We start from the raw sequence: 22,463 nt of genomic DNA on the forward strand, positions 1-22,463 counted from the left end.
CACATTTATTAAAGACAACCATGTATGAGGAGGAATTCTGGTTTTCTTTTTTTAGTTGGGACATTCCTGAAAACGTTTAAGTAGATATAATATTTAACAACATTTTTAAGGTTGAGTTTGAATCTCATGACAAATGTAGATGTGGAGAGTGTGCGCGTACCTCTGAGGAGTCAGATCTGAGGACGCGGGCAGCGGCAGTGATGAAATCTCCAACAAGCATGGTGAAGCCGGGCAGGCCGAGGAAGAAGAAACGTGGAGAGCAGGCACGGATGATGGTGTTCAAAACATCCTGATGACATGCACAAATACTATTAATAGGAGGCAAACTATATTTTCCCCGTATGCATTATTATGATAATACCCATCCACCAATGACTCAACATGCTACAGGAATAAACATCCATCACCCATCTGCAATTTTTTACAGTCAACAGGATTTTGTGAATTTGGTATGAGCACATGGTCTTGTTTGGGTGGGGGAGGGAAGCAGAAATATTTGGCAAATGGGCCACCATGTGAGAGGGAGAAAGCTTTTGCCTCCGACAGTTAGGATAAGCATTTTAAATGTGTTGGGGAGAGTAAGGTACTCAACAGCACATGTTTGTAAAGGACAGAAAGAAAAAAAACAGAAAGTGAGGGCAGCAGATGGATCGTTCACAGAGGATAAGAGAAAGAACAAAAGACCTCAACTTTGGTCAGTCCTATGTATATACACACAGGCAAACCTGTAATTAAAGCAGGAAACAAAGTATTGTTTCGCCGAGGTACAGGCGGCTCTGTGGCAGATGGGTGCTCTTACAACACTTACACATGCTGCGCTGCAGAGGGCTCTGCACAAAGTGCTCAAGTATGTACAGTGAAATACCATGCTGGAGCGCGGAGAGCTCTTAACAGGTTTTCCATGACATATATATATATATATATAGAACGGGAATGGTTCTCTTTACTCTGCATTGACACTCTAAAACATATTGGTATCAGAATGCACCTTATCAGCGAGGCAGAGATTGTTCCCTCTCTTATCTGAGACGTGCGTATGTGTGTACAAAGGCAAGGTCCAGGCTGGAAACACCTGCCGTCTTGGCCATAAACTTGTGTAAATCGGACAGTTCAAACAACAGCGTTTCTAGCTGAACCGTAGGGCACCTTAGCAAACACGCACATGCACACAGTTTCGGTCTCCTGCACACACACTGCACCAGCTCTATCTGGGACATTAATCACCTGAAGCTTTGGTAAACAGGGACTGCAGGTGAACAAAAGAGGAAAAGAATAAAAACGCAGAGGCAATCCAACATGGTGCACCGCATGTGGAAAATTGGTGGGTAGAGCTTTAGGAATCGAGGGCCCATTTTCCCCTTATTTTGTTGGTAATTGAACTTTGAAACATAATGTGCACTGCAGACAGAGGTAATTAGCATGCGACAAACTGATGTTGATTGCCTGAAATGAGCATTTTAGGAGGAAGCCACAGAGGTAGAATGCAAAGTGTTTTTCTATTGTATGTGTAAGTAGGGGAACCTGATTTGAGGTGTGTGTATAGAAATGGGATTTTGAGCCCCACATGTAGCCGTGTGCTGGCAGGAGAAACGGCCCCCTGTGTCAACAAAAGGTGCATTAACGTGACTCTGAATAGAGCCACTTCAGGCCTTTTCATTTGGTCTTCCGCCTCAAAAGGAATCAAGCTCTTTCCACCTGCCGGCCCTTGAGGTGACAGGGTTCAATCCAGTATCTGGCATGTAGGTTTTTTTTCCTGGTTTACGAAACACGAGACACTTCCAGTAAAGTATTGGCCAGATTTCCTGTTGCAATTGCTATCATCACTATGAATATGTGGGGGTTTCCTTATACAAGCTGTTAGGAAGGGATATATAACCCACCTGCATAACTACTGTACAAGGCCAGCGGTTTAATCAACAACCACGTGTGTGGCTAAGGGGGTCAACTGGCACATTTTAATCTCTCAGTGTGTGACTGATACATGACCTCTTTACATTTCTTTCAAGAGACCCTTTCATGCTTTTGGGGGGGTTCTTTTCCCTTATCTGTAAAGCGTCTTTGAGCACCTGTAAAAGCGCTAACAAAATAAATCTATTATTATTATTATAATCTGTAGTGTATTATAGGTTTGTGTGCAAGTAAATGGTCTGCAAAGGCTAAAAACTAAAAGTTCCCTCCAGAGGGAATTTCTCTCCCACACACTCCCCTCCTGACTGAAACCCCTCCATTGGACTCCTTTGTTTACTTCTGTAACAAAAGGTACATCACTTTGTAACACATGTTTCTCTAATGGCTAATGCTCAAACACATTGAACGTGATAGAGAAGTCCGGCTCATTAGTCTAAGTGGTTGACCAATCACAACAGAACCAGCCAGCTGACCAATCAGAGCAGACTGGAATCTGGTTTCAGACAGAGGGTGAAAAAAGGTGCTGCGAAACAGGCAGTATAACCGAAATAAAGACCTATGTGAACATTAAAGTATGTAAACTAGGGGTGTTGAAATTAATCGTTTCTACGATGCATCGTGATGCGGACGTAGACGATTCTGCATCGATGCAGGGACAGAACATAATCGATTATAGCATAGTAACGTTGCTTCCTGATCTTCCGGACAATTTGCTGGACAATAACGTTTTTTCTTTCTTTTTTTCTGTCACACGAATATCAAATTGGTCGGTGACGCAGGGATCAGGGAACAGACGTGACAGCGGCACAGCGACTCCAAACACGGAGCAGTCTGCTTTCTCCACCAACACCAGCACCAGTCCAGAACCAACAGCAGAAGGACCCGCTCTAAATCAGGCTGTGTCGCTGCGGCTCAGAGACACACATCGATTTATGTTTTTTGAAAAACACTCGTTATCGTCTCGTCAGGTTTTTTGTGGATTTAATCAAGTCTTGGATTGCAGAGTATGAATGTCCTCTTGCTATTTTCAGACGATAAATACGTGTGTAAAGTTTCTGAAGGCAGGAGGAAAGCTTCCGCGATCAGCGTCTCCTCTCTGCTGCTCCAAACCCTGCCTCCCCCCCTGAAAATAATGAGTGACAGGCTGATAGTACCTGATAGAAACTTTATTATTCACTTAATCACTGATTGAGATATGATGAAGCTAACTTAATCTCCTACAATCATGGGGTTAATGTAACAGTACGACAGAGAATAAGTGTGCACACACATGCAGCATTTTTGTTTTTATATGCTGTAGTAAATACTCCTGTTGTCTGATGTGTTCAGACTCAAGTCTTGCGTGTGATGCCACATTCAGGACATTCTGTGTCCTTTTTTTAGCAGAAGACCGTAGCTAGAAGCTGCAGCTAGACTGCAGAAGCATTATTTTTTAGTTTTTGAGGATGGAAACATTTCACACAGATATAGGGAGGCTAGAGCTATACAATTGGTTTACTTTGGTTTATAATTTAATGTCAAGACATTTATGTTATTGATTTCTGACGCACTTTATAAATAATAAAAAGGGAGTTCATATTTATCTTACTGCATGTGAAAGAAGCCATGTGTAGTAATATAGAAAATTGAGGATGCAACACATTGTTATGCATCGTGATATCGAATCGAAGACAGGATAATCGTAATCGAATCGTGAGACCAGTGAAGATGCACAGCCCTAATGTAAACATGTCACGGTAGAGGCACAAAATATAAATATTAACCTGAAAATGAGCATTATAGGCCCTCTTTACAAAGATTTGGTCTGAAAGCCCAGGTGAGGAAGTATGTCCTTCCACTAATACCTGGCGAGTTAAACGTTAGTTTGAGCTAGATTATCTGGTGTGTTAAGAACATATCAATATGATTTATCTCAACAAATAATTATGTAATACATCATTTTTTTATCTAAACACGAGCAAACCTCACACAAAATGCCGTTGACTATTGCAGTCCAGACAGTAGACCTATTAGATAGATTACTGCCTTTGTGCTCTGGCCGTGCCTTTGTGAGACCCTGACCAGAGGATGACAGCCAGGACAATAGCCTTGACCCTGGCACTCTGTCAGATGGAGGCAGAACCCCTCCAAAGGAAGCTGTCATTTCTCTAAGCTTAGGTGAATTTAATGTTGAGGATTGACACTGGGCTTCCCCTGTTGTCTATAAAACAAAGGCTGTTTAGGGCACCTTTTTATTTCTTGATAGACAGGTAGCCTCAAAATAATACTGGACCTGTAACTGTAATATTTGAAGATACACATGTACAGAACACACTAGAGAATAACGACAAAAACAAAACCATTTTTTAAACTTACTATTTGCAGTATCATGTAAGATGCAGTCTGTACTGATGGCTACTTTTATGCAAGCTAATTGAAATAAGATTGCATGAAAAATAAATATTTTTACATGTATGACGGATTTGGAAATGTATATGTTTTTTTCCTGCTTTTTTAAAATTGTATTTGGGTGGGGGTTTCGGGTGAAGGCAGAGAGGAAAGAGGAGGGGGAGAGTAAGAGCCACTTTCTTATGTTAAGCAGGCGTGCGGCTGTCCTCTATTGTGTGGCGTGAGGACTCTTTTCTCCGGCCAATTTGAGCATGCTTCAGTGGCCAGCCTGGCTCTGGCCCCCCCGACGCATTATACAGAGCCACAACAAAAGCTAGAGAATGTAGCCTTGTCCCTCAATGTGCCCCCCTCATTGCTTTACACTGCACTACGTTCCCCAGGCTCCCCTCCCGCTCCTTCACACACACTTGCGTACACACACACACACACACACACACACACACACACACACACACACACACACACACACACACACACACACACACACACACACACACACACACACACACACACACACACACACACACACACACACACACACACACACACACACACACACACACACACACACACACACACACACACACACACACACACACACACACACACACACACACACACACACACACACACACACACACACACACACACACACACACACACACACACACACACACACACACACAGCAGGCAGGCCTACTCCGGGCCCCTTGCCGACGTGTCAGTCCAACGGAGCGCGACAGACGTCAATCCTTAATTAATCACGTATACGCGGCAGGGGCTCAAAACATTATTTAACGACATGGAAAACATTCTAATAAGCTTGTCGCACTGCCAAGGCGCAATAGAAACCAAGCCAGGAGGGCATTTATACTCAAACACACTTGCATCCAAAACACCCCCCCCCCCCCCACCCACACACACTTTTATCCCGTCCTTTGTTTTGGGGGGACTCCATTCATCTCCACTCAGCTTCGTCTGGGAGGAATGGAGCAGGGCCAGATTTAAATACAAGGAAGGGTGTGGCTAAAGGAGGAGGAAGATGCCAAAACACTGAAGCATTCTTCATCACCACTGGTTGGCACGCTGTTTTCAAAATCAACCGCTGAACAGTAGCTTTAATTGCAGGACCTATATGACCCCTAAATCCTGGCAGGTACAGTCTGGCACAAGACATATATTTTGTGTGGATAATAATCCAAGGGCTACCTGATTTACACCAACAAATAACAGGTGAATATGACATCATTTCACACAGGAAAGCCAAATTGGGACTTCAAACCTTAAAAATTGTACAGTTTTTCAAAACAGGACCAATGCAAATGCATCACATGGGTTTGACTGGTTTGCCATCTACTGGAGAGTAAAAGCACAACTGGCAGCCATACTGTGGGCGCCCCCTGCTGGCTGTACCTGGTCGTTGCTGGTAATGCCTTTGTGCATGGTGTGGTAGAGGTGCACCAAGAAGTCGCTGTTAGGGAGAACATCCTGGTGCCGGGTCATCATCTCACAGATCAGCTTGAAGGCCTGCAGCTTCCCAGCCTTGTACTCAGATGGCAGCATGGTGGACTGTAGAGGGAGGGGGGGGGGTCAGTATTATCATGACGAGCTGAAAACTGTTATCTATTATGATGAGAGGATTCGAGATGTATATCGATTTTGTCCAATTTTGAAAACACTGCCGTTGCTTGTCTCTATTAATGAGGCAAATTCTTTATTTGAATATCACATATAACGTTCTTGTTTTTGTTGTTGTTAATGATACAGTCGATAAGTCAATGCTAATTAAAACATTCTTAGTCACACTGTCTGTTCATAACTTGTTGCTGCTAATCAAATTGCCTTCTGAGAATTAGGGCACTTCCCCCAAGAAAACACATATAACATATTGTACTTAAATGATAAAGACATGAGGTTAGAAAACAATGAAATAACTATAATGATTAATGAGAATGCTTTGGATTATGGACATGGTAATATCCAAACGTTCTCTACACTTTTTTGCAATTTTCTTTCTTTATGCCTGCAGGTATTCCATTATTGTTGTCATAATTGTTGTTTTGTGAATATTGTCTGCTGTGCCTGTGTGTTGTTGATACCCTAAAGAGCCAGGAGGCCAGCATTCGAAGAGGAGGGATGTAGTCGGGCTGGGGAGGAGACGACTGGTTGTCCACACTAATCCCGAGGTTGTCCCGGATCTGTAAGTCACTTTCAGTCAATTAACAAAACCAGTGGGAGTAATCTTTATGTGAGAAAGTAAAGAATACAAAAAGGCTTCTGTGTTCAAATTCCACAATATTACCTCAAATAAAAAAGGCACCATATCATAAACATAATTTTCAGTTATTGGACATGTTTTATCTTTGCAACAGCTGACAGGAAGTAAAAAAGAGAACCAAGCTATGCAAGGCATTACGTTTGTGGTCCCGTCTGCTTTACCTTGGCCAGCTTATGCCAGAGCTCATAAAGGCAGAAGAAGACCTTGGCATGGATTCTTGGGCAGCGGATGCAGTTGACATCTCCAAGGATACCCAAAATCCTCCTCCACAGGACAAAGGCCGAGTCAGCATGCCATCCAGTCAGGGTCCCACCCGCAATTATGCTGACGTCATCAGCCAGACACTCACTACTGTCTGCATGGTCAGAGAGAGTTCAGGGTGAAAATACATTATTACGTAAAATGTTCATTTGTAGCTGACAGTAAATTATAAAAAGTAAATTATAATACATTTAAAAGAAGTAATGGGATTCAGTCAACAAATGCACAACACCTTTTATAAAAGTATTTTAAATTGAGATACTCGTCTGTAATACATAAAATAAATGAACGTTCAATGCCGTCCTTGTGTGAGCGGTTGTTGACAAAATCCTCTCTGTGCATTTTTCCCAAATGCAGCAAAATACTCAGTTATGTGGACCCTCAAACAGAATCAAGGATAGAACACTTTTGGGAAACAGAGAGGAGTCACATGCATCATCCAAATGAAGTCAGGTTGAACTGTTTGAGGACAGCGCCACCAAGTGGGCAACAGGAGACCGATGGGAAGGGAAGGGGAGTACTGGTCAGGAAGGAGACACAAAAAGTGAAAGTGTGTGTAGAAGATCTGAAGTGCTAATTAAAAGAAAGCTGTCTCAACTCTTTGAGGCTCAATCAAAGTTGGACTTGCTAAATGCTAATTTGGTTCCAAGGAAAACCATTTCATTTTTAAATGTTGTGCATTTAATCAAGTCAATTGGAACAAAACAACATGGATAAATGTAGTGTAAGTGAAGGAAGTAACGGTAAGGCTGGAAAAATGTAGAGCATGGAGAGTCAATGGTATATGAGTCTATATGATGAGTAGCAGCTAGGAAGCAGTACCCAGGTGGTGTGGCATGTGTAAGACAGACTGATGCATGGTGTCGTCCATGGGGCACTCTGTGTGCACCAGCAGGGCCGGGGAGGCGGGCGGGTGCTGGGGGTATTGGTAGTGGTTGTGGTGGTGGAAGGACGGGGGTGCAGAGTGGGGAGGGAGGAGATACTCGGGACCTAAAAAGGACAAGGGGGAAGGGATCAAATTGGGTTTGAGGAGGGGAGCACAGGGACAACGGAAGAGTGACAACTTCATGATGATCACAATGTGGGACGACACAGACACAAGTTCACATGCAAGGGTGGGGGGGGGGAACAGAATCTCAACATCAATAATGATTGAGGGGTGGGTACATTTAAAGCTAAAGAGTTTCAGCGATCTTCATTATTTTCCTATCAAAATACAAATGACAGAAATACTTCAGTAGACCGCTGACCACTCAGCCTTCACAAAATGTCAAAATGAACTCCAACACATACTGTCAAGCAGGTTTAAATATGAAATGACTAAGCCAGAGAGGTACTGTAGCAGATACTGATGATCAAGTTTCCTCAGCGGGTCACTCTACCTGGCTAATGCTAATCCATTGTCGCCTCCAGTGAGGTAACTGGAGGCAGCTGGATGGGACACACCTCAGATGAACTCGCTGCTGAACTCTTTCAACTCATCTTCCATTATTGAGCGTGCATGGCTAACAGCTAATCTGGGGTTAAGTTGTTTGAATTCTAAACGGTCAAATTCTACGGCTGTACTGCTAACCCTGTTTTTACCTCTTCCACAGCCGACCTGCCTTTGTAGCGGTTTCAGTTATAAAGCTAGGGGTAGGGTAGTAATCCAAGGGATTCATTAGTATCAATTATGTCATGAGCTTGTCTGGAAAGAGACTAAGTATTGCTCCTAAATTAGGCAACATTTCTGAGAGGGACACAATGTCATTGCTATGTTTGCATCAAGATACATATCTGATGAAAGTGGTTTCTCTGGATAACCACAAGTCTAACCTTTACAGACAAGCCAAACCACACTGATTCCATGCAGTTTGGGGCAAAAAAACATGGCTTTTTTTTTTTGTATAAATGTGTTATTATTTGCTTTTTTTAACAATGGTTTCTGCACTAGGCTAGGGTTACTAACGTTTTGGAATTGCATAAATTGTGTTTGTCTGGATATCTGACCATTTTGGGAATGAACTAGGCCCAGTTGTATTGATGTTTGATGATGTTCGTCCTCAATGAAGCCCTTTCATTGTAGTGATTTTGGGAAACTTGAGCTCACTGTATAAACATTAGCTGTTTTGAACTCTAGGATAATCACAACTTCATGTTACTTTACAACCACAAACGATATATTTAGGGAATTCAGAGGATATATGGCTGGTTTAAGTACATTGACAATAGGGGGGTTTCTAAGCAGTTTCCAGAACAAATGGGCTTGATATCCAAATGCCAAAAAATGCAAATCTTGCAGAAATCTATTCATTTAAAAAGTTTGCAGCAGGAATTTTTGCGTGGGGCTACCAGGTATTTGTTTCTTAAAGTGGTATTTTGAAGGGATTTTTGCTCATTGTATTAAGTGTTGAATGTTTGAAAATTGTTGAATCTATCACCAAATCTTTGAAAGCATCAACCAAAATGACTTGACACATAATAGAGCCTGGGGGGGCCGTCACATACTTCCATCATAAAGTCCTAAGCCTTTATAAACTCGACACTTATTTATATATATATAATATTTGAATAGAACCAAACAGGTTTATGATATATGGTACAGAGCGATGGAGTGAAATATGTTAACCTTGCTCTGTATGCTTGTAATTTTTTTCAAACTGATTGTAGACATATTGAATAATGCCCCAAATCTGTTCTCTTAGCACTCAAGGTGAACTCTTATCCGTCCCCATACCTGCTAGAGCCTCATTATGGCTGAGCAGCAGACTCCCCTGGCTCTGGGGGTCCGCCGTCACGTCCATGTGAGCCGACTGTGTGGACTGAGTGTCCGCTTCCTCATCAAACGCCTGCCAGGTGACCTCAGCATCATTGAGGTAGCCGTTGGACGTCTCACTGCTTACACTCTCACCTGGGTGGAGAGAATGAGGTGGATAAAGGACTTAAAGAAGTTGAACACAGAGTAGAAGGAAGGCATTTGCTGTTTGAAGACTGACTCATTAATACATGCAAAGAATGGCCTCTGTTAGATACTTTCATGTTTGATTAACTGATTGAGCAAATCTTCATGTGGATTATATAAATTAAAACAGCGATTATCATATTAGAGTAATAATTAGTGATGTAATATCTAACTTTTCTCTCTGAGCTTGTGTCTTGCTTGGTTTGACTGTCCCTCAGCGGTGACCTCTGTCTCAGTTGGACTGCTGCAGCGCCGGATGAGAATCTAGGAAAACAGAAACAAACATTTAAGAAGAGATGTTTTTATTGATAAATGTTATTTAGTTAATTTAAGACCATATATTAAGATGATTCTTTTCACCACTGGTGGCTCGTTGACCTCTCTCTTCCCCTCAGACGTCCTGCTATCAGAGCCACAGGAAGTAGGGGAGCTCTCTCTCTTCTGGGCTGGAGTGTGACAGGGGGTATTTTAAAAAAGGGACAAAAAAGACACAATTAAGTTATCTTAAAAGCTTATATTGTTTTACTACTATCTTTATGTCCTCAACTTTAATTCGATAGGCAAACATGTGTTCCATTTTAACATCCAGGGACGGACTATCAATGGAAATGGTTTTACTCAATTTATCATTAATACAAAGAGTTCCTTTTTCCCAAAAAACCCTACATGTTACACTTAAAAAAACAATCACGGCAACACTAACTGTCTTATGTTACACTGTGAAAGGGGCCTATATGAATAACGAGTACTTTTTTTTTCAACATTAGCTACATCTTGCTGATAATATTTCTGTACTTTAACTTAAGTAACGTTTTGAACTCATCACTTTGAAAAAGTACAGTGAACAAAAATATAAACGCAACACTTTTGTTTTTGCTCCCATTTTTCATGAGATGAACTCAAAGATCTAAAACATTTTCTATATACACAAAATAACCATTTCTCTCAAATATTGTTCACAAATCTGAAAAAATCTGTGATAGTGAGCACTTCTCCTTTGCCGAGATCATCCATCCCACCTCACAGGTGTGGCATATCAAGATGCTGATTAGACAGCATGATTATTGCACAGGTGTGCCTTAGGCTGGCCACAATAAAAGGCCACTCTGAAACGTGCAGTTTTGCTTTATTGGGGGGGTCCGAAAACCAGTCAGTATCTGGTGTGAGGGGTAGGGGTAGGGTTAGGGTTAGGGTAATGTTGTGAATCGAGTGGCCCATGGTGGTGGTGGGGTTATGGTATGGGCAGGCGTATGTTATGGACGACGAACACAGGCCACTCGATTCACAACATTACCCTAACCCTACCCCTATCACCAGATACTGACTGGTTTTCGGACCCCCCCAGACCCCCCCAATAAAGCAAAACTGCACGTTTCAGAGTGGCCTTTTATTGTGGCCAGCCTAAGGCACACCTGTGCAATAATCATGCTGTCTAATCAGCATCTTGATATGCCACACCTGTGAGGTGGGATGGATTATCTCGGCAAAGGAGAAGTGCTCACTATCACAGATTTTTCAGATTTGTGAACAATATTTGAGAGAAATGGTTATTTTGTGTATATAGAAAATGTTTTAGATCTTTGAGTTCATCTCATGAAAAATGGGAGCAAAAACAAAAGTGTTGCGTGTAATTTCAGACTGTTATATGTCAATTTTTAGTTAGGCTGAGGATATGAGTCTCTTAACCACTGCTGAAATCTAGTAAACATTAAAGGATAAACAACTATTGATTTAAGTCATTAGATTGGATTTAATTAAATTATAAGGGGTTGTGATTAATTATAGAGAAACTTTACTGGCAAATGACTTTTCCCTTTGAAGTTAACCAATGGGTTACAAAATCTCTAAATCTCTTCTTAAAACAAACAGTGCGAGGCCAAGGTTTTAATATCAGAGGTAAAACGTGTACGGAACAACAATTCAGGGTGTTGTTTGTATGTACCTGGTAAAGTGTCAGAGAGCTGTTGAGTGATGTCGGAGGTGCTGCTGCTACGTGGCAGAGGGCTTTCCCCGCCTCCCAGCTCCTCCTCCCCCCCACACTCTGACAGCTGACCCTCATCCACGTCTGACACACAGGAGAACAGAAGAGAGGGAGTCAGGCAGAGACACAAGAGCCAAACAGCATGCACAACACACACCTTCACATCTCATTTGTAGTCTTTAAGGACTTAAAACAGAGTAAAGATGAAGATTTAACATATTCATGAGAACTTTGGAGATAAATAATGACATGCACACATGCAGTGGTGACACAGACATACTCTAGTTAAAGACTGCATTTCTACCTAGAGATTGAACACATTTAACAATAAGTAAAGCACAGGGCAGTGAAGTTCCTGTTCAAACATAAACCTCTCAGTGACAGCAGACGTGGGAACTGACAGCTTATAACAGATAGTGACAGATGGATTGAAAGGAAGGGCGGAGGTCACAAACACATCAACACACGCAGCTCTCATAACACACTTTACCTGAGAGTCTGTGAGAGCAAGCAGAGTTACCAGAAGAGATACCAGGCAAGAAAGAGCTCACAGTGTGGAGAAGCATAGGAACGCTTTTAGCATTGGGCAAAGCTTCGTACAGATGAACACAGTTGCTGATGGACTGGCTTCGCTTAGCTTCCATCACGGAAAAAGAAAAGGAGAGGAAAAAGAAAGAAAGGCAGTGGAAACAGAAAAAAGGGTGAAGGGAAGGAGACAGAATTCAATAACAGCAGAGTACAGAGTGAGTAAATAAAGCACAGCAGATACAGAGTTTGATCTACATATATGTTATAAACAGAAATACATTACATCTGATTATGAAGGGAATTATAAATAAGGTTCATAGCAAAGGGAAAATAAATGGAATTACTGTCGGAGTCCAAATGTCGTGTTATCCTATAAGTCATTTTTGTGCATGTTCATTCGAAGCATATTAACTCTTGAGTAATGGGCAAAAATGACTTAGTTTCATGCAATTAAGTCCAATTGAATTTCCCAATCGGAAACAAATAATTAAATTCAATGTAATAAGAAAAAAAAATTGAATGGTTTATCTCAATATAATATCTATTTTTTATATTTTTGTTTTTGGTATATATCACAATTGAGCTTAAGGTGAACCATCCTAAGGCTGGCAGATCGAGAACTGGTTGAACTGGGTCATTGTAATAGTAGAAGCATAATGAGTACCATAATGATATGACCAGCCTTTTCCCTATTATCAAGACACGATCTCTGAACAATATTAGTTTGAATTTGCATGCAGAAGTAGAGCCAAGTTTTGACAGTTGTCAATGCTGAGGCATTGCCATTGTGTGTGGATAGCACTTCAGGCTTTATCTCAAAGAGAGCAATGAAAGAGGACAGTTCTATTCTCCGCTTTCAGCACACTTTAATTATGCCTTTCAGTAAGAGAGATACATCGTCTGCGCTGCAGCCCGCTACTGCTTCCCATTTATGCATATTAATGAGCATTAATTACACTCTTAATGAAACTATCAAAAACTGCCGTGCAATTGATGTGTGGGCCCTCTCCTGAGGAGTGGGGAGGAGGGCTGCGGGCCTTTGAAGATCAATGTGGGAGAAATCCAATTAGGCCAAAGAAAGGGAAGGGAATTTGAAGCGGTAGTGTTTAATGTCCATCTTTGCTCGATACAAATAAACAGAATAGGTGCATAAACATGCACGAAACACATAATAGATGTGTCAGCACACACACAAACACACAACACCCTTCTAAGACTTCATCCTTCAGGCACAAATACATCTGCTCTTAGCTCAACAAGCTCGTCAATTTAGTACTTCGGTGGTAATTGGGGAGGCGGAAGGCCAAGAAAGGAAAAGGCATCGTCTCCGTCTTTTATCCTCCAAATTAAGATTCTGTCTAGACAAAATTAAGACGAGCAAGACAGGCACTGCAGCTAGTTACTACCCTACTGCCTTCCAGCTCAACTTATAATTAGCCTGCCACACTCCAATCAGATAAGAGGTGTTTGCTGTGTCTGAATTGAGGTAATGACAATAAGTGTCCAAAGCTGGCCTTTGACATGCTGTCAGTGGGGGAGGGGAGGGATTGTGCTGTATGCCCGCAATCGAGCTGACATTGAAACATGTTGACATTGGCCGGTGACATGTGAGGGGGAACAATGGGGGCCATCTGCTGGCCCCTTTGTCTTTGTTGTTGGGCCTTTCAGCGACACCTGGGCCAGCGTGTACACGGACCTGTCAATACGTCTGATAAAACCTGATGCTGCGCTCCGAGGGCTTATCAGTACTGTTGTAGGCCCACACAAAGCCAGAGGATTAAAACTGAATCATACTTACCGTGGGTTTTATAAAAGCTTTGTATTATATTATTGCCTGCTATGATGGTATATAATATAACACGATACTAATGCTATTACTAATACCCCAGGTACTCACCGGAGGCCTTCTGTCGAACATTGTAAAGGGCTTTCTCTACACCGGGGGCTCCTGACGTAGTGGCGGAGCGAATCCTCATGGGCTCCTGCCCCCCCGGCACGCCCTGCTCCCCTTGGTTTCTCCGACTCAGTGAGAAGGAACGCGCCACTGCTGCTGCCTTCTGGGAGTCCTGGAGCGCACCTGCAAGCAGAGAACAACACTTGCTGATTCATGAGGTGTCAGTGTACATTTCAAATGTATATTCAGCTTGATAGTTGGATTTAGCACCAACAACATCGACTGGCATGCAAAACGGTTAACCGTTATAGTGATTATGGTATTATAGCCATTAAAACACTGTAGTAATAACACCCCACACACTGATGTAGTAGCTGTCAATGTCTGATCCGGCCCATTTTCTTAAAGTTCTTGTTGCTTAGCTGTATCTGAATGAGCTCATTGTCAAATCCACACTGTGTAGGATTTGAACATGAATGACTTTGGCGACGACTAGTGGAAGTGTCACTCTGGCTGACAGCAGTGCACACTGATGGATGGAAGTTGGGCAGTTTTTATGTCGTATTCATTTTGTGTGGAAAACAAAGAAAAATGGAAAATCTGGAAAGCTGGAAAAAGACAGAAGTTCTGCTTTTTTTCCTCCATTGATTAGAATGTTGGTGTCCTGATGTAACTTGCGTATTCATGCATTTAAATATGTGTTTTGTACCTGAAGCTGTGTGTCTAGTCTCTGTGTGTTCTACCTGCAAGACAAATTTCCCCATGAAAATAAAGTAGACATTTTTATATTTGAAGTTGTTGTGTTTTAATTGTAGTGCCACATAGATTGTAATCTTTTATATAGATATAGATGTCTGGCATGTTCAGAAATCCCAGCCAGATCTATACAAGTGACGTCGAGTGCAAGGGGATTTTTGACAAATGTGGGTATTTTAATACTTCTTTACATTGTTTTTAGAACATTTTGACAATAATGAACATACATTTTGCATGTTAAAGTGATAGAATAAAAACAACCACCCTAAAGTAAAGTGTATGACAAAACAAAGCTGAAAAGTAACCAGCATTACCTTCCCAAAAGTCAGTTTTCAAACACATTTTTTCACCAAAATTCTACCACTCCCAATTCCCATTCCCCCACCCCCCTCTCACCACGTCCTCTCTGCTTCTTCTCCTTCTGCTCGCTGAGTTTGTCCAGAGGCAGGCTGGCCATGTCCAGGCCGTAAACGGAGCGCGCCAGCACAGCCGTCAGCGAGTCCATGATGCTGGCCCACTCTGTCACCAGCTCTTCCCAGCAGGTGAGAGAGGACAGCACTGCCAGCAGCTCGTCCCACAGCTCCCGGGAGATAAACACGCACAGGTTGGCTCGCACCCACGCCACGATGATGGTCTGAATGTGAGACGAGGAGATGTATTAGCATGGACAGACTGCTCTGAATCCCATCCCCTGATAAGATGTGACCGCAGGGTCTTCACACCGATACATCTCATTTGGTAGAGTGTCTCTTTGGCTCTTTGTCAATCCAACCAGGAGACACACAACAAGTGAATATAGGTTACTGAGTGACAAATCATAATTGTAAAGGAAATTGCATAGAATGATGTACATTGAATGTTCTGTATAGTGAACTACAGTGAGGGACTACTCGCTGGAGCAAAGACATATCCACACTCACTCCCTTTTTCCTGTGATGAATAGCAAACCCTGTTATTCAGTGAATGTAAAAAGGCACCTGTAGACATACCCTAAAAAGTATAGATGCTAAACTTTCAGCGAAGCTGTCTTTTCTTTGGTTTTCCTGTGGCCTCTTCATCACTGCCTCTGTGATCCTCAGCAGTACCTGCAGCATCTGCTCCCTGCAGAACAAAGTCAATCAAAACCAGAGGGTGAATTAATCCCTAAAATAACATTCAAGAATCACAAAGGAATAACTATCAGAATATCTCACTGACCAAGTTTGTGTGTTCATCGTGTGCTCCATGATCATGTGCCGGTAGATGCTGAGAACACCCTTGCACACCTCCACCTGGTTATCCAGGAGTTTAGCTACATCTTGGCATGGCTCCAGCAGGAAAACATTGGAGGAGTTGGTCAGGAACACCTACACACGAGCAAAAGGCAAGATGAAGTTAGTCAACGTGCATACAGTATGAATTTCTGATTCCAGTTCCTAAATGCTGTGATCTTCAGGGACAGACCTGTAGTGTGGGCTGGATGCCAGCCTTGACGTCCCTGTTCTGCGCCTCGGTGAAGAAGCCCCTGCTGATGGCGCTGCTGAAGGAGTAAGTCCTCCCCCAGCTGGACGAGCGTCTGTGGCCGAGACTCTCTGCCGACTGGTTTAAGAGGAAGCAGACCAGTCAATTGGTCAGTAGGCAGTAAGTATTCAGTAAGTATTCAGAGCTTTAACTTAAACAAAAGTAGCAAAACAACAGTGTAAAAAGTTAAAGTAAACTACCAATGTCGCTAATGCTTTGTTTCAAAATCATATATTACATTCCTGGATTATAACTATTTATGCAATCATGTTTTCCTCTTTTTAATGTTGAAGCTGGGAAAGGTTGGGCTTATTTCAATTTCTGTGTATACTGGTGGATAGTTAAATCTGTATTATATCATACATTGTTCATTGGTATATTCTGATATTAAAATATATTTGTTTTATTATAAAATATATTTGTTTTATTATTTATTATAATAAATAATCTCAATCTGCAAAGTAATTAAATAGATAAATGCAGGGAAGTGTAATTCTACTCTTAAATGTGATGGAGTAGAATATAAAGTAGTACAAATCTTGTACTTGAGTTAATTTCGATCATCGCATTTTAAAGCAGAGGCTAGCCAGTATAGGCATGTCCAGCCATGCAGTAGGGTGGTTTGAAAACTACCTCTCTGAAAGGTCCCAATGTGTTCACTTTGATGGGCTGTCTTCTGAGTGGTTAAATATTGCTAATGGTGTTCCTCAAGGTTCTGTTTTAGGTCCACTTTTATTCTCCATCTACATCAATAGTTTAGGTGAAAATGTGGATGAAGCTACTTTTCATTTTTATGCGGATGATACCGTGATGTACTGTGCAGGTCCCTCCATTAAGGAGGCTGGTGTTAAATTACAGGATGTTTTTAACATTATTCAGACTCAGCTCTCTGAACTAAAGCTTCTTTTAAATATTGAGAAAACCAAGGTAATGCTCTTTTCTAAAGCTAAAAAGACACCAGAGCATGTTTTAGATATTGTAACTACACAAGGAACAAAACTTGAAGTTGTTGCCTGTTACAAATACCTTGGTATCTGGCTTGATGATTGTCTCACTTTTAAACTTCATGTCAATAACCTGCTTAAAAAGCTGAGGGTTAGGCTAGGTTTCTTTTACAGAAATAAGTCCTGTTTCTCGCTTGAGGCCAGGAAAAGGCTAGTCACTGTGACCTTTTTACCTGTGCTGGACTATGGTGATTTGATTTATATGAATGCACCTGCCAATTGCCTGGTCAAGTTAGATGCTGCGTATCACAGCGCGCTAAGATTTGTGACAAACTGTAAAGTATTAACGCATCACTGTACCCTGTATGCAAGGGCTGGTTTGCTTTCACTAACTGTACGGAGGCTCAGTCACTGGTACATTTTTATTTACAAAGCCATGTTAGGGAAACTTCCATCCTATATCTGCTCCCTGATCTCACGGCGAATTGTAAGTGGCTACTGCCTGAGATCGCATGCTGTAGTTTTATTAAATGTGCCAACTGCTAGGACTGTCTTAGGGAAGACAGCTTTTAGATGTGCAGCTCCTCTGTCTTGGAATAGTCTGCAACTGAAATGGAAACTGAACAATCTGGTGCCACTAAATGTTTTTAAAGCTCGGTTGGATGCTACTCAATCGGAAGCTGTTGGTACCTGTACATGTGGATAGTTATGTAAATTGTAATCCCTGTGATGATGATGTAAGATGTCCTTTTGTTGTTCTGTTAATGTTTTTATGTTTCATGTGGAACCTACTTGAGCAGGTCTCCCTTGTAAAAGAGTTCAATGATCTCAATGGGATTTATCTGGATAAATAAAGGTTTGAAATGAAATGAATTTAGTAACTTTCAACAACTGTCAGTAGGCAATAGCGAAGATATTATGACACATCCTTTACTAAATAGCAAAGACCACACATGTTTGTTAGTATAAATATGTTATGGTCATGGCTTGATTATCTATGCTACTTTGAGACCACCACCGTAGTGTTATTTTTTTTAGCTTATATCAGTAATGGAAGCAAAATCACACAAAAAAAGGCAACGGTACCAATCTTTTGACCTTTTTTACAATATAATAATCCATCACAGGTATACTTGTATGTTATGCTAAGTTGTTATATTTGGCTTTCGGTACCTGTACGTGCATGCTGTTTGCCTCTGAGCTGAGTATCTGTTCAGGGCGGCCATCCATCTCTTCTCCCGGAGTTGGTACTTCAGGCTCCGTCATGAAGCTGGGCTTATCCTGCAGGATCCACTTCCTGTACACTTTAATCACCTTCCTGGTTGCTGATGCCTCGCAAGACGGCAGCAGGAAGGCCTTAGGGGAAAAACATAGACTTTTAATTTGAACTTTTATAGAATTATGAATGGTTTTGAAAAAGGTTGCCTGGTAATAGAAGGGATCTTTTAGCTATGTTATCAAATGGCCAGCAGAGGGCGACGTAGTACATGGTATCACAGTGTCTTCATTCAGTCTGCTTGACCCAAAATAATACTTGCAATTGTATTCATTATTGCAACATCAAATCAAGACATGTTTCTTGTTGGCCCTGTACCTGGTGGAAGACCTCGTTGACAAAATTCACATTGTCTCTGGTGGACAGAAGGATGGCGTGCACCATGTCATACACATAGCGGTGCTCCTCCTCGATGCTACACAGACTGGAGTCGCTGTGCCGGCGGTCTGACAGCGTGCTGCTGTTGGAGTGGCTCTTCTCCGGCTCCCCTGCTGGCCCGTTAGTATCCCCATCTGACGTCTTATCCTTCTCCTTCTCCTTCTCCTGGCTGCTACTGCCCGCAGTGACAGTCTGGGCACCATGGAGACACAGTGAGAAATTAGTCACCTTAGTTTGCTGCACAGACGCTTCTGCACAATTCAGTAATTGGACACTAGAGTCTCATTGACTAGAATTCCCTTTGTCAATTATCTGTGTTTTATGGTATTTTCTGATACTGTATTGGTCATTACTGTTCAAATGTTTTCTCACCTTCATGCAATTCAAATAATAAATGCTGGATTGAATTATTCTCTTTCCCTCCCCACAGAACTGTAACTCAATTTAGTGTAAAGGCATAATGCCAAAAAGGGTCAATCACAATTTCACCGTCAATATTTATATATCGTTTACTTTTGTTTAATTTCTGCAAATGTTGAGATGTTATATTTTCTACTCTTTTTAATTTTCACATTGTGTACAATGCCTTGTTTACATGCTGCTGAGACGAAAAATGTTACCAAATTGGGATAAATAGAAGTAAATCTTATCTTCTGTAAAGTATTTTAATACTTTTCAGGACTTCAAAGGGATTATGAGCGGTGATGCTACAACTGTGTGTTTTATTAGATTTTTAGATATTAATATTTTGGTTAAAATATATTTAATCAAACCTTTTCCGCAAGCAATTATTCTAGTTCACTGTCATAACATGTATTCACATACAAATTGGTATAAAAGCCAAAGAAACATGAATAAAACACCCTTTTTGTGTATTATAGTATTGTAACGGTGTTTGCAACTCTTACAATTATTTTCTAAGTGATACGTGTGTTCAGTATTTTGTGACCAGGTGTCTTGCAGCTTGTACTCAAGGGTTTTGCTGCAACAACCCCTTCATAACAGCCTCCCTCCTCGATGACAGAATGAAAAATAAACAGGATGTTACTCTCGTGCACACCTGGATGAGTTTGGGAATGACCTCTGTGCCGTTCTTGGCGCTCTGCGCCGCAGCAGCACTGCTCACATACTTCTTCTCCAGGAAGAAGGTGACCAGCCAGGTGATGAAGGCCACGCGGGGGGACAGGTACTGGTCCCTGGTGCAGAAGGTGCTCTCATTGTTCCGCGTCACTGGCACATACAAGGGTTTGGGTCTGTGGTGGGGGAGGTCTAATCGAGCAATATAGTAGAGTGAAGAGTGAGGGATGGGGACAGAGGGAGGGGAAGGACAAGAGGAGAAGAGCAAAAGAGTTTTACTTGTTTAATAATAATAATAATAATAATAATAATAATAATAATATAAAAACTGGATTTGAACAAGAAGCATGTTGAATAGGTTACAGACAATCCAAACAATACATTATTTTTTAATTATTCCATAAATAATGTTTCAAATTGTTATGTGTTTCTGCGTGTAATGATCTTATAACGTAACGATATAAATGTAAAACAGTTTTAATAATATGATAAAGATTGTCACAATAAATATATCTGTAATGATATGCTTACTGTCCCCACGTCCTACAGATCATTTTCTCCTTTTACTAATTCTCATTGAACACTTGCACAATATAAATGGTCAAATTGAGATGTTTATGCTTAAATGGCTGCTCTTGAGTTTAACTACAGTGTGTAGTTAGTGTGTAACATATTTCCTTTAAAGAGGCTTCAGCCCAAATACAGTGGACAGCATGTATACTGTAAGTCAGCTTACCTAGTAAAGGCTTGTAGAGATTTGTGAGCTTGGTGAAGGAGGGGAAGAGATGTGGAAGGTAGTACTTCTTGAACAGGCTGAAGAGAAACCTGAAGCCTGTGTCCTGGTTCTCTTTGTTCTTCCATTCTAAACTGGAGGCCTAGCAGACAGAGAGCAGAAGGCAGACAAGGTCAGGCTACAGGGAGAGGAGAGGAAGGCTCCAGCATCACTCAGAGATCTGCAGTGCACAATACTGTGAAGGTTCCTCCAACAAACAGTACACAGAAGGGGAAATGGTTTGGCCGAGGTACAACATTCAGAGACTTGAATGTTACGCACTTATCTACTGATAAATCATTTAGCTTTATAATCTTACTGTACAAGAAAGGGATTACAAACAACCTCACATTACTCCATGCTCATGACAACAGACACATAGTATGCAAGGTGATGGTATATTTTACATATACAGGTGCAATACAGATACATTGTTTGGAAGGATTATTTTACCCTGCAAGTCCTTCCTTGCTGAGAACAATTTAGGAGACCCTTCAAAGCAGGGTATCACATTGGTATCATCATTTGCATCAAACAATTATCGCAGTAATATAAAAATATATTGTGTAACGCAAAAAAAAGATCAAAAAAGATAAATCAAACTTTTGGAGGCCCATTATGCATCGTGCCGTGAACCATGAGCCACAAACATAAGATGAGATAGGGCTTTATTTATCCCGAAGGAAATTGTTGTGCCAGAGTTGCAAAAATACAATAAACACATATAAACCCATGTCCCTCCTTTGTTATATGCAGCCCGTCACTAGAATATTACCTGTGCCACTGATGTCACCCTGTGATGAAGGACATCAACATTATAACAAACACACACCGATAATCTGGCAAAAAGAGATGTAGTCTTTTCCAATCACAAGTATTGTTTGTTACCTGGATGACCATGTACTTGAGCAGAGTCTCGAGGATGTAACAGGTCTGATCCTCTGCAACCTTTTCTCCAACCACAGCCGGGACCAGGGGGGTAATCTCCTCAGGCACCACCTTGGCTGCTCAGATCCACACATACAAAGAGATTAAGTTAAGTGTAAGAAATGAGAGTTAACAATTAAAAGGAATATGCACAACTGGATATCAGTTTAGAATGTTTCAGACTTCCATCTCATTATTAATTCGAACATGTAGGAATATTCATATGCACCATCAGGGGGGTTGGAGAAGGGGTTGTAAATGATGGTGTCAAGGGTGCAAGGCCCTCTGGAGGAGGGCACAGCGGGGAATCCCGGCACCAGACAGGCGAAGATAAGGAACTGCTCCTCGGCACAGTTGTCCCTCAGGGCCTGCAGCCACAGCAGGAAGAGACGGATCCCTTCGCAGCGGATCTACACGGGAGAAGGGTGGGACGATTTTAACTGATACATAAAAGAGAAGTGGTGTAGTGCATCACGTGGGAAAGAAAACAGCACTTACCTTGAATGAATTTCCAGTGTGTAGAAGCTTTTTCAGAATAGAACCTGGAAAAAATAGAAGTACAAATTAATGTACGACCTAGACGTGCGTGTGCATGTTCCTGTGTGTACGTCCCTTGTTACTGGCCCTTTAAGTCCCGGACTCTTTAGTGCTACA

General features: G+C 41.6%; 1 protein-coding gene across 9 annotated transcripts in view; it reads right to left on the reverse strand.

Annotated features, from left to right (window-relative positions):
* Positions 1–22,463, reverse strand: part of ralgapa2 (Ral GTPase activating protein catalytic subunit alpha 2) — a 105,302-nt gene that overhangs the window by 47,160 nt on the left and 35,679 nt on the right. For 6 of the 9 annotated variants that reach the window (XM_034221999.1, XM_034222002.1, XM_034221994.1 and 3 more), the window contains 22 exons: positions 22,308–22,351; positions 22,039–22,219; positions 21,771–21,886; positions 20,847–20,985; positions 20,094–20,302; positions 18,974–19,225; positions 18,553–18,735; positions 16,379–16,513; positions 16,133–16,281; positions 15,925–16,036; positions 15,332–15,569; positions 14,183–14,362; positions 12,248–12,394; positions 11,719–11,841; positions 10,137–10,222; positions 9,950–10,040; positions 9,552–9,725; positions 7,658–7,825; positions 6,736–6,929; positions 6,396–6,494; positions 5,710–5,865; positions 161–289 (listed from right to left, as the gene is read on the reverse strand). In XM_034221999.1, the coding sequence (XP_034077890.1) occupies positions 161–289; positions 5,710–5,865; positions 6,396–6,494; positions 6,736–6,929; positions 7,658–7,825; positions 9,552–9,725; positions 9,950–10,040; positions 10,137–10,222; positions 11,719–11,841; positions 12,248–12,394; positions 14,183–14,362; positions 15,332–15,569; positions 15,925–16,036; positions 16,133–16,281; positions 16,379–16,513; positions 18,553–18,735; positions 18,974–19,225; positions 20,094–20,302; positions 20,847–20,985; positions 21,771–21,886; positions 22,039–22,219; positions 22,308–22,351 (3,305 nt within the window). The remainder of the gene's footprint in view (positions 1–160; positions 290–5,709; positions 5,866–6,395; positions 6,495–6,735; positions 6,930–7,657; positions 7,826–9,551; positions 9,726–9,949; positions 10,041–10,136; positions 10,223–11,718; positions 11,842–12,247; positions 12,395–14,182; positions 14,363–15,331; positions 15,570–15,924; positions 16,037–16,132; positions 16,282–16,378; positions 16,514–18,552; positions 18,736–18,973; positions 19,226–20,093; positions 20,303–20,846; positions 20,986–21,770; positions 21,887–22,038; positions 22,220–22,307; positions 22,352–22,463) is intronic. The other 3 variants (XM_034221996.1, XM_034222001.1, XM_034221998.1) reach the window with 2 other exon arrangements.

Source organism: Gymnodraco acuticeps, unplaced genomic scaffold, assembly GCF_902827175.1.
Source record: "Gymnodraco acuticeps unplaced genomic scaffold, fGymAcu1.1, whole genome shotgun sequence".
In the NCBI taxonomy this organism is placed as follows: Eukaryota; Metazoa; Chordata; class Actinopteri; order Perciformes; family Bathydraconidae; genus Gymnodraco; species Gymnodraco acuticeps.